Source organism: Diaporthe citri (assembly GCF_014595645.1).
Source record: "Diaporthe citri strain NFHF-8-4 chromosome Unknown scaffold_7, whole genome shotgun sequence".
Classification (NCBI taxonomy): domain Eukaryota; kingdom Fungi; phylum Ascomycota; class Sordariomycetes; order Diaporthales; family Diaporthaceae; genus Diaporthe; species Diaporthe citri.
In genome coordinates, this window is record NW_025064852.1 from 1,908,379 (window position 1) to 1,922,909 (window position 14,531).

At 48.6% G+C, this 14,531-nt stretch overlaps 5 protein-coding genes across 5 annotated transcripts; 3 read left to right on the forward strand and 2 right to left on the reverse strand.

Moving 5' to 3' along the window:
• Nucleotides 1-1,214: 1,214 nt before the first annotated feature.
• On the forward strand, nucleotides 1,215-2,486 carry INS49_013765 (uncharacterized protein; the record flags this gene model as incomplete). Its single annotated transcript, XM_043174458.1, has 4 exons — nucleotides 1,215-1,327; nucleotides 1,389-1,584; nucleotides 1,656-2,037; nucleotides 2,110-2,486. The coding sequence occupies 4 exons, from the start codon at nucleotides 1,215-1,217 to the stop codon at nucleotides 2,484-2,486; spliced, it is 1,068 nt and encodes a 355-aa protein (XP_043021403.1).
• A 1,533-nt stretch (nucleotides 2,487-4,019) lies between these two features.
• On the reverse strand, nucleotides 4,020-5,285 carry INS49_013766 (uncharacterized protein; the record flags this gene model as incomplete). The annotated part of the gene is made up of 2 exons (XM_043174459.1): nucleotides 4,020-4,634; nucleotides 4,707-5,285. The coding sequence occupies 2 exons, from the start codon at nucleotides 5,283-5,285 to the stop codon at nucleotides 4,020-4,022; spliced, it is 1,194 nt and encodes a 397-aa protein (XP_043021404.1).
• Nucleotides 5,286-6,177: 892 nt separating this feature from the next.
• Nucleotides 6,178-7,201, reverse strand: INS49_013767 (uncharacterized protein; the record flags this gene model as incomplete). The annotated part of the gene is made up of 2 exons (XM_043174460.1): nucleotides 6,178-6,833; nucleotides 6,898-7,201. 2 exons carry the CDS (start codon nucleotides 7,199-7,201, stop codon nucleotides 6,178-6,180), a joined length of 960 nt encoding a protein of 319 aa, XP_043021405.1.
• Nucleotides 7,202-7,752: 551 nt separating this feature from the next.
• INS49_013768 (uncharacterized protein) lies at nucleotides 7,753-8,399 on the forward strand (the record flags this gene model as incomplete). Its single annotated transcript, XM_043174461.1, has 2 exons — nucleotides 7,753-7,868; nucleotides 7,940-8,399. 2 exons carry the CDS (start codon nucleotides 7,753-7,755, stop codon nucleotides 8,397-8,399), a joined length of 576 nt encoding a protein of 191 aa, XP_043021406.1.
• An 855-nt stretch (nucleotides 8,400-9,254) lies between these two features.
• Nucleotides 9,255-11,288, forward strand: INS49_013769 (uncharacterized protein; the record flags this gene model as incomplete). The annotated part of the gene is made up of 4 exons (XM_043174462.1): nucleotides 9,255-9,453; nucleotides 9,504-10,207; nucleotides 10,271-10,626; nucleotides 10,817-11,288. 4 exons carry the CDS (start codon nucleotides 9,255-9,257, stop codon nucleotides 11,286-11,288), a joined length of 1,731 nt encoding a protein of 576 aa, XP_043021407.1.
• Nucleotides 11,289-14,531: the final 3,243 nt, after the last annotated feature.

The window sequence follows — 14,531 nt, forward strand, 5'->3', positions numbered from 1 at the left end:
CCTTGCATCCGCACCCGCTGCGCTGCGTTGTACTGTGCTGCACAGCAAGTTTTAGTGCCACAGTGCACCGGGCCCGCCTCAGCCAGTCTGCATGTCCGCCTGGTGGTTCTAGAAGACGATCCTGCTCTTCTGCTGGCTGTCGAGCTCCGGGCGGGTTCCAAGGGGCCCCAGCTGGGTATGCTTGTCGGCGCTTCTCCCGCGACCCAGGGTTCAGGCCCAAACACCTGCTCTCGAGCCCTCTGCACCCGGAGACCAGGGCTCTAGACCTCACCTCTTGGGGCCTGCGACTCAATGCCCTTTCCGTCATCCCCGTTGCTGCTGTTTCAGCCTGCCCATTCTCGCCCTGTCCCCAGCCTGTCCTGTCGTCCCCCCTCCGAGCTGCAAGCTGGTGGTCTGGTTGCTGCTTAGCCTTGGGGCTCCTCCTGTCGCATCAGGGCCCGCTGACGATTTGATACTCTCTTACCTAGGTGGTTTCTTACTGCACACATACACACACACACACACTTATACACACAAGCGCGCACGCACACACACGCACACAACACAGAGTCCACTTGCAACCGGCAGATACGACACGAACCAGGGGGCTGAGGAAGTCGACGAGCACGAGCACGAGCACCGATACGACACCACAAGCACCAGAAACCAGGACCAGGACGAGGTGCAAGACCCCGCCCTCTAGCCATCCCCCCACCCCACTTTCCATCCAGGGCCAAGCCCCCAGCTCTGGTTGTCTCCCTCTCTGCTCTTGACCCCGACCACACACACACCACACACCAGACCACGCCAGAGACTTTCATCCAGTCTGCTGTCTGTCTCGTTCAATTCCTTGCAGACGGCTCAATTCGAAGCAAGCATCGTCCCGCTGCCAGCCACCTCCCGTCCTTTCGACACGACAGTGTTGCCGTCGCACATCTAACCAACAGCTGGACAGCCAACCAGCTCACCCACGCACCCCTCGGCGCCTTGACTGCATCCGAGGACCAAGAGACGGCTGCACAACAGCGCTCGAGCCGCCACACTCACGACCTGTACAGTTGCACGTCCGGGCCTGACTGGTCTGCTTCGGACACCACGCTGCGCGATCTCTGTGCCACCGTCCCTGGCTGATCTGTCTCGTCGTCAATCCTGATACCGCCGTGTCGGGACGTAGCAGTTGATCTGTTTCTTGCTGCGAGGACTCAAGCCTGCCTCGGCTGCATCCTTCCTCCACAATGTCTCGAGCCCAGCCTCCGAACCCTGCGGGCTCCCGCAAGATCTCCTTCAACGTGAGCGAGCAGTATGATATCCAGGATGTCGTCGGAGAGGGAGCATACGGTGTTGTCTGGTGAGTCCGCTCCCGGGCGCAACTTTGTTGACAAGGCCGCCGTTGCTGATGAGCCTTGCAGCTCCGCGATACACAAGCCCTCGGGCCAGAAGGTCGCCATCAAGAAGATCACACCCTTCGACCACTCCATGTTCTGCCTGAGGACCCTCCGTGAGATGAAGCTCCTGCGCTACTTCAACCATGAGAACATCATTAGCATTCTCGATATCCAGAAGCCTCGGAGCTATGAGACCTTCAACGAGGTCTATCTGATCCAGGTGCGTCCCCTCAGAGCCCATGCCTGCCTCATACCTATAGCCCGCGCTAACATGTGGCCTGCCTTCCCCAGGAGCTGATGGAGACTGACATGCACCGTGTCATCCGCACCCAAGACCTCTCCGACGACCACTGCCAATACTTCATCTACCAGACCCTCCGGGCATTGAAAGCCATGCACTCGGCCAACGTCCTGCACCGAGACCTGAAACCCTCCAACCTGCTCCTCAACGCCAACTGCGACCTCAAGGTGTGCGACTTTGGTCTTGCCCGTTCGGCCGCCTCCCAGGAGGACAACTCTGGCTTCATGACCGAATATGTCGCGACGAGATGGTACCGTGCGCCAGAGATCATGTTGACCTTCAAGGAGTACACCAAGGCCATCGATGTATGGTCTGTGGGCTGTATCCTCGCTGAGATGCTGAGCGGAAAGCCCCTCTTCCCGGGCAAGGACTGTAAGTCGCAGCCCCTCGCATTGCGCGCGACGCCTCTGGTATATTATCCCCAAAGTTGACACCACTGCCCAGACCACCACCAGCTTACCCTCATCCTCGACGTTCTCGGCACCCCAACGATGGAGGACTACTACGGCATCAAGTCCCGCCGAGCTCGGGAGTACATCCGCTCTCTGCCCTTCAAGAAGAAGGTCCCGTTCCGAACCCTATTCCCCAAGACCTCTGACCTGGCATTGGACCTCCTCGAGAAGCTCCTGGCCTTCAACCCCGTCAAGCGCATAACGGTGGAGGAGGCGCTCAAGCACCCGTACTTGGAGCCTTATCATGACCCCGATGACGAGCCGACCGCGCCACCAATTCCCGAGGAGTTCTTCGACTTTGACAAGCACAAGGACAACCTCAGCAAGGACCAGCTCAAGCAGCTCATCTACCAGGAGATCATGCGGTAATCCAGGGATCGCAACACGCAGGTACCAACCCCGCCAGTGTTGTATTGGTGTTTTGAAAAAAAGGCAGGAATTGAAGATGTTTCGCACATGGCCATGATACCACACGGTGAGCTGGATATACGATACTCGGATACTCTGGGGAGGGGGTGGGACAGAGCATTGGAATTCGGGCGGTGAGCTACTTCGTCGTCATTTAGGAGAGAGCATGAACGTCACACGGGATGGTAGCTGTTTTTGATGCCAGGTCTTCTGGGAATTTCCCTCGATTGATATTCTAAAGCATCCACGGTTGGGAGCCACTGAAGGGATGAACTCGTTGGTTTCGCCGCCCCCCGAGTTTGTCGTTGTGCCAGTCCCTGAGGTAAGGCAGGGATAACGGGTCCAGGGCTCCATCAACCAACCTATTGTAGGTATGTATGTAGGTAGCTAGTTGTAGGTCACACGGGGTGACTTGGGGGTAAAGGGGACCATTATAGACTTTGCAATACATTCAGTCATTTGTTCAAACCCCCCGCAAGACTCCCGACTCGTCAATGCGCAGGCAGGCAGTCAGGTCAGTCCTTCATCTCCATGTGAAGCGCGAGTCGATTTGCCGTATGGGTCGGACGATGTTGCGCGGGGCCCATACACACATATCACAAGCCAAATGCAGAGCTCAACCCTATTTCCGTCAATCTCATCATGCGTGTGGCTGGCTTACACACCTGTCCCGGGGACATCTTGGGACAAGACGCCCGCTGCACGGCCCCGACCTCCCCTCCCCCCCCCCCCCCAACCGATGCGGTTGCTTTGCTCCCGCCCGCAGCTGAGATGACGGGCAGATGCCAATTTTTGGGGGGGGGGGGGTGGGCAGGCACCCCCTCCTTCACTCCCCCCGTTGCGACCTTGGGCAAAATTTCAAACAAACTCAATCGCCAGTCATCGGACCTGGCATATGATTGAATGCTGGTCCTGCTATCACAGTCATTACTGTGGTACATGGATATATATATGGGGCTCATCCACCCAACCCCCCCCCCCTTCTCCTAGATGCTCTTTGACCGTAGGGAGGGGGATCTGCTTTTTTTGGGTATCTCAAAATCGAAACGCAAGACATACTGCTTGTTGCTCCGGCGCCGCTTCCTGGCTTGCTCCTGATGTGCCAGCGACCCATTTGAATTATTATCCCCACATTTTCCAACCCAATTGGCCCCTTCTCCCCCCATCCCTTCGCCTACCGGCGGCCATCGATCAAAAATGCTCTTGGAGCTGATTTTCTCGTCCTTTGCGGTGCTCAACCTCATCCTCCTGCCTCCGATGTTGGGCTTCTCTCTGCAGAGCTGTCGCCTGCCGAAGAGACGGAGATCGAAAGCATTCTGATCCCGGGACCCTGAATCTCGAGGTGGTCCCTCCTTCCCTGGGTTTGCTGTTAAGCGTCTCGACTTAGCCTCGAACGATAACTTTAAGGCGGATGACATACGTATCCAACGACAGTGACCTGGATGAGTGGTAGGATGGGCGACAGGATATCATCAATCAAGCCAACAAATCGCCTCAACGCCGTCCTCCGCGGCCAATAACCCACATCTCGACGCCCAACACCCCAAACTTCTCGCCCTCGTCACTCAGCGGCTCATTCCCGAACGTCAGGCAGCGCGAGCTGATGCCCCTCGCCAGCGAGTCGTTCAGCCACAGGCCGTAGTGCCCGTCGCCACCCCCTACGGACAGGCAGTGGGGCTCGCAGTACATGTAGAAGTCGTTCTCGCCGCTGTATGGGAACGCCTTGAAACGGATCGACGGACTCATTGGGATGTTGGGGCTGGGGGTCCTGGCCGGGGAGGGTACCTGTGGCGGAGGCGGGGCTGGGGTCACGCCGAGTAGCGAGGGCACGGGATCGGTTGACGATGCTGGCTTGGATGGCAGGTTGTCGGAGAAGTCGATGAGCAGGTCTTCCTCTGGCTCTGGGTTTGGTGGCGGTGGTGGCTGTGGTCTTGGGAAGCGGGACTGTGTGGGGCTAGATATGGTTGTGACGCGGGTGAGGTTTGTCGTGTCCTCTGACGGCGGAGGGGGAAGGGCTGCCAGGACGGATGCTCGCCAGAGGAATGTTTCCCCGTTGCCGAAGTAGTGTGGTGATGGATGTGGTGATTCGGAGAGGTAGGCGCCAAAAAGCTGCACGTATCAACATCATCGGTCAGTCACGTAGTCCGTATCTGTGTAGGTGGTACCGTGTGCAACACTCACGCCACCGTAGCTGTCCCTGACGACGAGGACAAAGCTGTTTCGCGTGCCCTGATACGGGCTGCATTTCTCATATAGTGTCCCCAGGCTCGCCCCGTCCTGGTCCAGGCTGTAGACAAGATTCCACTCCTCCTCGATGCGCTGCCGCTCCGGGATCATTATGCGTATCTCCTCTGCGACCGCAGGCGTTAGCAGCCTCGCGGCCTCGGTGGTGTCGTCCCTGAAGCCCTTTAGCTCCAGCGGCTCGAGGGGCGGTGGCCTCAGTGGGGAGGCAGATCTGTTTATGGGGGGTGTGTAGACGCCATTTATGCCGTTATTCCAGTGGTGTGGATAAGAGAGCGGGCTGCCCAGCGAGGCTGAGGACTTGGACATGTCGTCGGGGTGGCCGTGGTGGCCCCCCTGCACCGCGGTCATGTCTGAAAAGCGGCGGACGAGGCCGCCGAACCCACTGGCGATTCCGGAGAATGAGTGCGTGAGGAAGGTCGAGGAGGCGGCCGAAGCGGTGGGAGTGGCGGCTCCAGACGACGAGGGCGAGTAGTCGCCGGGCTGTCCATGTCGGACTGGTCGGTCGTGATAGGACATATTGGCGTTGAATGTGGTGTTTTATCGTCAGAAATCCAAAGGTAGACGTGGTGCAAGGAGGCAAGCCAGCAGGCGCCCTTTTGACTCGGAGTGGAAGGTAGAGCGCGGGACTCTCTCTTGGGACTTGGGATGAGTGAGAACGGTCAACGTGTCTCACTCACGGCCACCATGTCAACTGCGCCGTTCAACCGATGGCGCTCTCTCGCTTGCTGTGGGTGGGTTGCACAAAGCGTTCGCTTGCTCAGGCTCTAACAAGACCGAGGACAAGGAGAAACGAACGGCAGGCTGGGTTGGGGGTGTTTTGTTTCGCTCCGTTCTGGGTTGTTTTTGTGTAGGGAGATTGGCGATGGTAGATAAACAGGCAACCAGGGAGAATAATAGGTAGGTAGGGATCCATCGAACTATGGCACTACTTTCCCCGGGAAGGATGGAGTGCACAGGGGCTAATCCTGGGCTGAACCCCAGCCCTGGATAGCCCATGACGTGCTGCCAAGCCGAGGCTTCAGCGCCTCGGCGCTGCACTGTTGACACACGTGTGCCTGGCAACGCAGTCAGAGAACCATTTTTATTACTGCGTGCTACAGTATACCGTATGACACCTGCCTTATTGCAACTTGGTCACTGAGGCTGACCTAGGCACATGTTGCGCCCACGCCATTTCGGGGCATGCTGTTACTAAAGGCATAGCCCATCATGGGGCGACTCTGGTGCACGCCTTTACCTGGATAGCTAATGGAGCAGCCCACCGGACCACTCGCTCGCTTGTCTGTCGACCGGGCAGCCACTATGCTTCAGCACGACAGGTTGGTATATCCCCGTCCGGCTCGACTCGGCCGAGATATCCCAAGTCTTTGGCATCGCCAGTCTCGCTCGAGACCATGACCTGTGTCGATCATGATATCCGCGACATGAACTGTTGGATCCCCTCGAGGACGCCTTCTGGGCTCGGCTTCTCAGCGCACACGTCTGGGTCGAGGCCGAACGTCCTCTGCAGGTAATTCCTCGTTGTAGGCCCAATTGTGGCGACGAACCTCGTCCTGTTCGGATCGTTGGGCTTTGCCTTCCCTGTCGCCTCGTCTATCATGCCCAGGCCGCGCAGCATGGCGTCGCAGCCCGTCGGCGAGAAGACGACGATCCAGACCATCCTGCTCTCCTTGGTCTCCTGCAGGCGCCTCTGGAAGTCGTCTGCGAACGACTCCATAACCCCAGTGCCGTAGACCACGACCTCGTCAACCTCGATTCGCCTGTCACTTGGCAGTTTGTCGTCCATGACGGTCTTGGGGATGATGTCTCTCCTTTGCTCGCCAACCATGAACAGCAACGCGGGCTTCTCCTCGGTCCGGTCTTGGTACCACTGCGCATAGTGGTCCAGGATGAAGTGGGCGAGGCTGTCGCCGTTGCCTGTGTGCTCACCAAATACCCGTAGGGGAGGGTCCTGGGGGACAGCCTTGAGCGCCCTTGTGGTGGCCGGCCCGACGCTGTACACGGGGACCTCCTGGAGATGGGGCCACGACAGGGTTGTTTTGGAGGGATCGCTCTGCTTCTCACCTAGAACTCAACGTGAGCCATGGGTACGAGGAAGAGCCGAGGATCTGAAGGATAGTTTCCTCACCTGGGCCGTCCTGAACAATCTTTGTGAATGCCTCCACAGCTCTCTGAGACGTGAAGACGAGTCCACCGTATGCTGCCCCGAAGTGTTTGCCGACCACCTGGGACTGCAGGATAGACCGGACTCGTGTCACGCCGGCCTCCTCGAACCGGTGTTCCAGTACTGGCACAAAGGAAGGCACAAAGGAGACCCCCCCCTGCGGCTGCGAGAAGAGATCCTCATAGCTGTCTCCGGGTGTCGATTTGGTCTTGAGCAGCAGTATCGGCACCCCTCCGTCTCCTGCACCACCTGCTGCTGTTGTCGACATTGAAACTCAGCAGAGAATTGTCCAAGGCATAGGGCAGGATAACCAAGCAATAAACATGGGAGAGCCGTGAGTTTGGCTTTTTTTTGGGGGGGGGGGGGGCAGGGCGGTAAAATATAAAATTGTCCGGATTGGCGGCTATCTGCTCGGGTTGTCTCCAAAACCATAGCAGTAGTTGAGTGAATGAGTTGGTGTGTAAGTAGTGGGGCACCACAGCTCTTGGCTCTCATTGTCTGATGTTAGTGAGCCGAAACCAAAGCATTTGTGACTACACACTTCAACAACTGAATTGGATTCCTAGACCGATCGAATCTAGGGCAGAAAATTCGTACGTCGCAGTTTCGAATCCATGCAAAAGCCCGCAGCCTTTTGGACGTGGGCTCGAAGAAGGGAGCGAGGCTTACAAATCCCGAGGCCCGAATTATTACAATGCATCTCGAGGGTTCGCCCAGCCCAAGCAGGTGACGACGCCGACGGCAGGAAGCTTGTTCACTTCAGTCCAACAACTTGAACGGAACAACAGGGCGCGCCGCACGAAGAGCAGAGTACCACACATGGCCGAGGAACCACAGCGCAACGAGTCGCAGTCAAATGGGCATGCCACTGCCGTTGCGACAGAGCCCGCGAAGCCGCTGCCGCCAGGCGTCGTCCTCGGGCCCGGTGGCAAGCCGTATGTTGTTGGATCTGGTCCCGGATCTGGTCTCTGATCTGGTCTCTGCAACAGCTGACACCGCTCGATAGTTGCCGTGCATGCTCAAGCAAGACCGCCTTCTCCGCCCTGGCCAAGTCCATGAAGGCACCGGCCTCAACCGCATCAACCACACCATCCAAGACGAGCACAGTCACCACCGCCCCGCCGACCGACTGCCCAGCCGACGTCGAGACCCTTGGACGGAGCACATGGACACTCCTCCACTCGATAGCCGCCACGTACCCTACCGCCCCCAGCTCGTCCCAGCAGAACGACCTGGTCAGCTTCGTCCGGCTCTTCTCCCGCCTGTACCCGTGTTGGGTCTGCGCCGACGACTTCCAGGGCTACATAGAGAAAGACCCCGTCAAGGCCGGCAGCCGCGGCGAGTTTGGTAAATGGCTGTGCGACGCCCACAACGACGTCAACAAGAAGCTGGGCAAGCCCGTCTTCGACTGCTCCAAGTGGGAGGAGCGATGGCGCACGGGTTGGAAGGACGGGAGATGCGACTGACCGTGGGCATCCAACGGTCCGCCTCGCCATCGGCACATAGTGTACGACTACAGAACCACATAGACTCGGCATCCCTGAGGTAGGGAGCCGGTAAACCCATCACCACTCAGTTCCTATGGATAGACCAGAACAGCTCTGGGGACTCACCTCCTGCATTATCGGACTAGCACTCCAAATATAGACAATCTGGTACACAGCCCATCACACGGGTCTGGATACCGACAGTCCGGGTCGAGAAATCGCATCTGGGCAAGCCACAAAACGTTGGCAGGGCTTGAAAAAAGTCGAGATCCTCGTAACTTTTGAGGGCTGACAAGACGGGCATAGTATGAGCATCGACCACCCAGTATGCCCCTTCGGCTCAGCAGAAAACTGGGTCCGTATTTTCGACCAGTTGGGCAACGTCAAGAATCCGTCTGGCATGGCCGAGTGCAATCCTTCCATCAATGAAGAGCTTCGTGCAGAGGCAATCCATCATCAGAGCGCATCAGGTGTGCTGAAATCATGCCACCGTCTCCGCGTGCTTGTTGCGGCTTACTGTGCCGTACGCATCAACAGAGAAGTCCCTCGTCGGCCGGGAAGCACGAGGAATTCTTTCCGCCATGTGGAATCGGCCCGCTGAGTCGTGATCGTGGTCTGACGTTATGGCCCAGCACTCGCTATCGCGAGATTTGGCCTACGCTATTCTGGAGTCTACCGTATATCGTCGCCGCTGCTAGCCGCGCTGGCTGAATTATATATGTTTTCCATGGCAAGCAACATCAGGAGGTCTCAAGTGAGGCCGTGTCCTCATCATTGCAGGCCTTTTTCAAGCTCGTTCCTCTCTACTTTCTGCTCTCTTCCCGAAGTATAAGAATGGGTTCCACCGACTACGGGCTGGACAGCCTCGAAGAGCCTATGGATGTGGCCAAGTACCTTTTCACAAGACTGCACCAAGTGGGCATCAGGTCCGTCCATGGCCTCCCTGGTGATTATAATCTGGCCTCTCTCGACTACGTTTCAGAGTGTGGACTGAAGTGGGTTGGCAATGTGAACGAGCTCAACGCAGGCAAGTGTTGTCTTCCAGGACATATGTGTGGCGGCTATAGTTAATTCAACTCACAGCCTATGCTGCGGATGGGTACGCTCGCGTCAAGGGCATCTCTGCTCTCATGACCACCTTTGGTGTGGGTGAACTCAGCGCCCTGAACGGGATAGCTGGGGCTTTCGCGGAACAAGTGCCTCTCGTCCATATCGTTGGCTGTCCGTCGACTACATCAGAGCAGAACGGGCTGCTACTCCACCACACACTGGGCAATGGAGACTATAATGTCTTCAAGAACATGTCAAGCTTGATCTCGTGCTACGTCGCCAAGCTCAACCAGCCAAACCTGATCGCACACGAGATTGACACGGCCATTCGCGAGTGCTGGATCCGCAGCAAGCCCGTGTACATCATGGTGCCTTCGGACATGATTAAGGAGAGGATCGAGGGAGCCCGTCTCAGAACTCCTATCGACTTGTCCGACCCAGTGAATGACCCTGAGAAGGAGGCATATGCTGTGGATGTGATCCTCAAGTACCTGTATGCGGCGCGGAATGCCATTATTCTTGTCGATGCTTGCGCTATTCGTCACCGAGTTGTGAGCGAGGTCCACCAATTGCTCGACAAGACACATCTCCCTGTGTTTGTGGCTCCCATGGGCAAGGGAGCCATTAACGAACAACACCCAACTTACGGAGGCATCTACGCTGGTAATGCATCCCACCCGAATGTGGCCAAGGCTGTAGAAGCTGCGGATCTAGTCCTGAGCATCGGTTCCCTCAAGGTAGGCTGTACCATTGGGTGACCCTTCCTGTTCTGGGCCACGACCCGCTGACACCTATCACAGAGCGATCTCAATACCGCGGGTTTTTCGTACCGGCTGTCCCAATTGAATACTATCGACCTTCACAGCACCCACTGCACAGTACGGTACTCTGAGTACCCAGGTGTGACCATGAAAGGCGTCCTACAAAGAATCATCAACACGGTCGACACCACCAAACTCTCCGCGGTTCCCTCACCCAAGGTGGAGAACCAAGTCGCCGCCAATGATGATGAATCGTCTGCGATTACGCAGTACTGGCTGTGGCCGCGTGTCGGCGAGTACCTCAGGGAAGATGACATTGTCATTACGGAGACGGGTACTGCCAGTTTTGGCATTTGGGAAACGAAGTTTCCCAAGGGTGTCATCGCATTAAATCAGTGAGTTGCTTTTGAAGATTATCCTCAACGCCTTGGTGGATGCGCATCGGCCACCTCACTGCTTGTATCCACATCACTTGTCAGGGTGCAGCTAAGTGAGGTAGATTTCGGAGGAACATGACTTGTTCACCTCCCATTCTGTGTAGGACTTGTCCTGTGATTCCTGTGAAGCTGACTCCGGATTCTACAGAACGCTATGGGGGTCGATTGGCTGGTCCGTAGGTGCCTGTCAGGGCGCCGCGCTTGCGGCAAAGGACGCGGGCGTCGACCGGCGGACGGTGCTGTTCGTTGGCGACGGCAGCTACCAGCTCACGGCGCAGGAGGTCAGTACGATCGTCAGGCACGGACTGCGGGTCACGCTGTTCTGCATTTGCAACGAGGGCTACACCATCGAGCGCTTCATCCACGGCGCTGAGGCCGAGTACAACGACATCGCGCCTTGGAGGTTCAAGGACACCCCCGCCGCCCTCGGGGCATCCGGGGAGCAGGTCTCGACGCACGTAGTGAGGACTAAGGCGGAGCTGGACGGGCTCCTGAGGGATAGGGATTTCAACGAGGCCAGGAGCCTGCAGTTTGTTGAGTTGCATGTGCCCAAGATGGATGCCCCGAGGCCGTTGGTCATGGTTGCGAATGCTGCAGCCAAGAATAATTCAAAGGCGTGATAGGATTCAGAGGAAGGCTGCATATTCTTATCTTCGAACAGGTCTTATTGCCTACGGACAGCCTGCATTGCGAGAGTTCCTGCCCTGGCGAGCGAATCGATAGGCTGTGTAACCAATGGATCGTGTAAAGTCTCGATATCGGGTCAGAGGCGTCATGGCAGCTAGCCTGCTCAGCAACCAGCGAGGCTCGTGTAGCATTGCCCGGCTCCTGACCGACATGATGCCTCATCAAAGCTGTTCGATCCACGAAATCTGGTCTCAAGCAGGAAGGGAGGACAGAAGCTCGAACAAGGCTTTGGAATCCGGCGCGCGCTTGAGGTCATCATCCTATGTCTGGCGTCCTCACTCGCACTCGTCCGAACTTGACGGTTGATCCAATGTCTACACAGACTGTCACACTACTGTAGTCCGAACCACACACAGTCCATGCGTTAGGCCCAGACGAGTCGAGCGGCGTCTCTGTCGGTGTGTCACCCATGTTCTGCGGCAATGACAGCTTGTAGGATGTGTCCCATTGCCTGTTCATCTCAATATCGAGCGAGAGACTCCAACTCAAGACAGGATGGTGAAATGACATCCTGCGGCCTCTGCACCTTCTGAAAATGTTATGGAGGTCTGTAGTATGAACGGCATGAGGTCTCTCTCCCATGGCTGTACAGACCTGATTCGAAACCGTGCAGGGGTGCGTCTGTTCGCAAGCGACTACTTAACTCAAGGTTTGCTTTTAAGTTTGGTTACAAGAGCCGCACTTAAGTAAGTAAGTAGTTTTTAACGCCGTGCTGTCTCCGCATAGCGGATAAACGAGCTTGCCTCCCGTAGGGCATATTAGCGTGTTAAGCTAGTTTTAAAGTATATACCCCATCCCTGTTTTAATCACTCTTATTTAATAATATATAACCCTTCTTTTAATATTTCCTTTAAAGAAAATTATAAACAGCTTTTTAAAGTAAATTTTACTATAACAAAATATTAAAATAATTTATAAGTTATTTTTATAATACCCTTATTATTAAATATAAAAAATATTAATTTTTAATTTAGTTTTAATTTATATTATATATTTATTAAAATAAATAAAAAATAAAACAAATATAAGAAAAATATAAATTATTTTTATATAATAAAAAAACTTTTAATTATTTATGTTTATATATATTTTATAAGGTAACTTATAATTATTCTTATAAATTATTAATATATATATTATTATTTTATTATATATAAATTTAAAAATAAAATTATATATTTTTTTAAGAAATTCTTAACGGTATTTAACTTTTTTATAAATTTATTAAAATAAATTTAATTTTTTTTATATTATGTATAAAAGTTATTATAATTAATTATTAAGTTATAATTAAATAAAAAATTATATTAAAACTTTTTAATAAAAAATAAAATATTTTAAAACTTTTAATTTCTTATAATTATAATTTAATTATATATCTTTATATTTAAAATATTTATAATATTATATAAAGTTATTATAACTTATTTTTATTATTAAATAATAATATAATTATATTTTATTAAATAAAAGCTTTAATAAATACTTTATTTTATAAGTTAAGTTAAAAGCATAATATTTATTTAATAACTTACTCTTTATATTTTCTTAATACTTAAATTAAAAGTTTTTTAACTTATATTATATTATACTTTTAATTTTTAATATAATAAGGCTTATATTAAAATATAAGTTTATTACTTATTTAACTTTAATTAATTTATTAATAATTTTTTTTTTTAAAATATTTATATAACTTAAGCTTTATTTAATTATAATTATTTTCTTTTTTATCTTTTTATAAAATTAAAAAAAAGCTTATTATTATAATAATATTAATGCTTATTTTTAAAGTTATAATAATATTAATATATAATATATTTATATTTATATTAATATAATAATATAATATTTATATTTATATTATAATATAATATTTATATTTATATTATAATATTATTATTTATATAAAAAATAATATATAATATACTTTAATTAATATAAGTCTTTAAATATAAAAGAAATTTTAATTAAATAAAGCTTAATTTAAAAATTAAAATTATATTTTCTTTATATTTTTTATTAATTTTTTATAAATAATATTAAAAGTTATATAAAAAGTATTTTTTAAAGATTTAAAGAATTCTTCCTTAAATTTTAAAAATAAAAATTTATATATAATACTTTTTTTTCTTTAATATTTTTAAGAAAGAATTTAAAAAAAATATAAAAAAAATATATATTATTATTATTAAATTTAAATTTATTTTATAATGTTTTTTATTATATTATTAATTAAATATTATTTTAATTTTTTATATTTATATTATTTATATTATATATATATATATATATATATATATATATATATATTTATATTTATATTTATATTTATATTTATATTTATATTTATTTATATTTATATTATATATATATATTATATATTATTTATATTTTTATAACTTTATTTATTTTTTAAAATATTAAATAATTAATATATCTTTTAAGTAAAATATAATAAAAAAATTAAATATATTACTTTAATATATTTAAGCTTTTATAAAGCTTTAATAATCTTTATATTAAATATTATAAAATATTTATTTATTATATATAATTTTATAATAATAAAAATCTTATTTTTTAATTAATATAAATAAATTATATAATTATAATTTAACTTATTTTATTTCTTAAAATTATTAAAAAAATTAATTATTTAATTTTAATTTTAAAAGGTAAATTAATTTATAAATTACTTAATAATCTTTATTTTTAATTATCTTTTTATTAAATTAATATAATTATTTAATATATATCTTAACTTTATAAAAATTAATTTATATATTATATATAAAAACTTTTTTCTTATTAATTATATCTTAATATATAAGTAATAAAATAAATTTTAACTTTTTTTTAATGTAACTTTTAATATAATTATTTTATAAATAAATAAATATATCTTATTTAACTTTTATAATTAATATATAAAGAAAAAATATAAATTTTTAAAAATTAATTTTATTATAAGCAGCTTTATATTTTAATAAAAAGCTTTATTTAATATTATTTATTAAATTAATAAAATAACTTATATTATAATAAAAATAATTTTTTATATTTATTTAATATATTACTTAATCTTTATATTAATCTTAAGCTTTTTTATTTATATTTAATTATAAAAAAGCTTTATTTATTTATTATATTATATTTTAACTTTATAAAAAAGT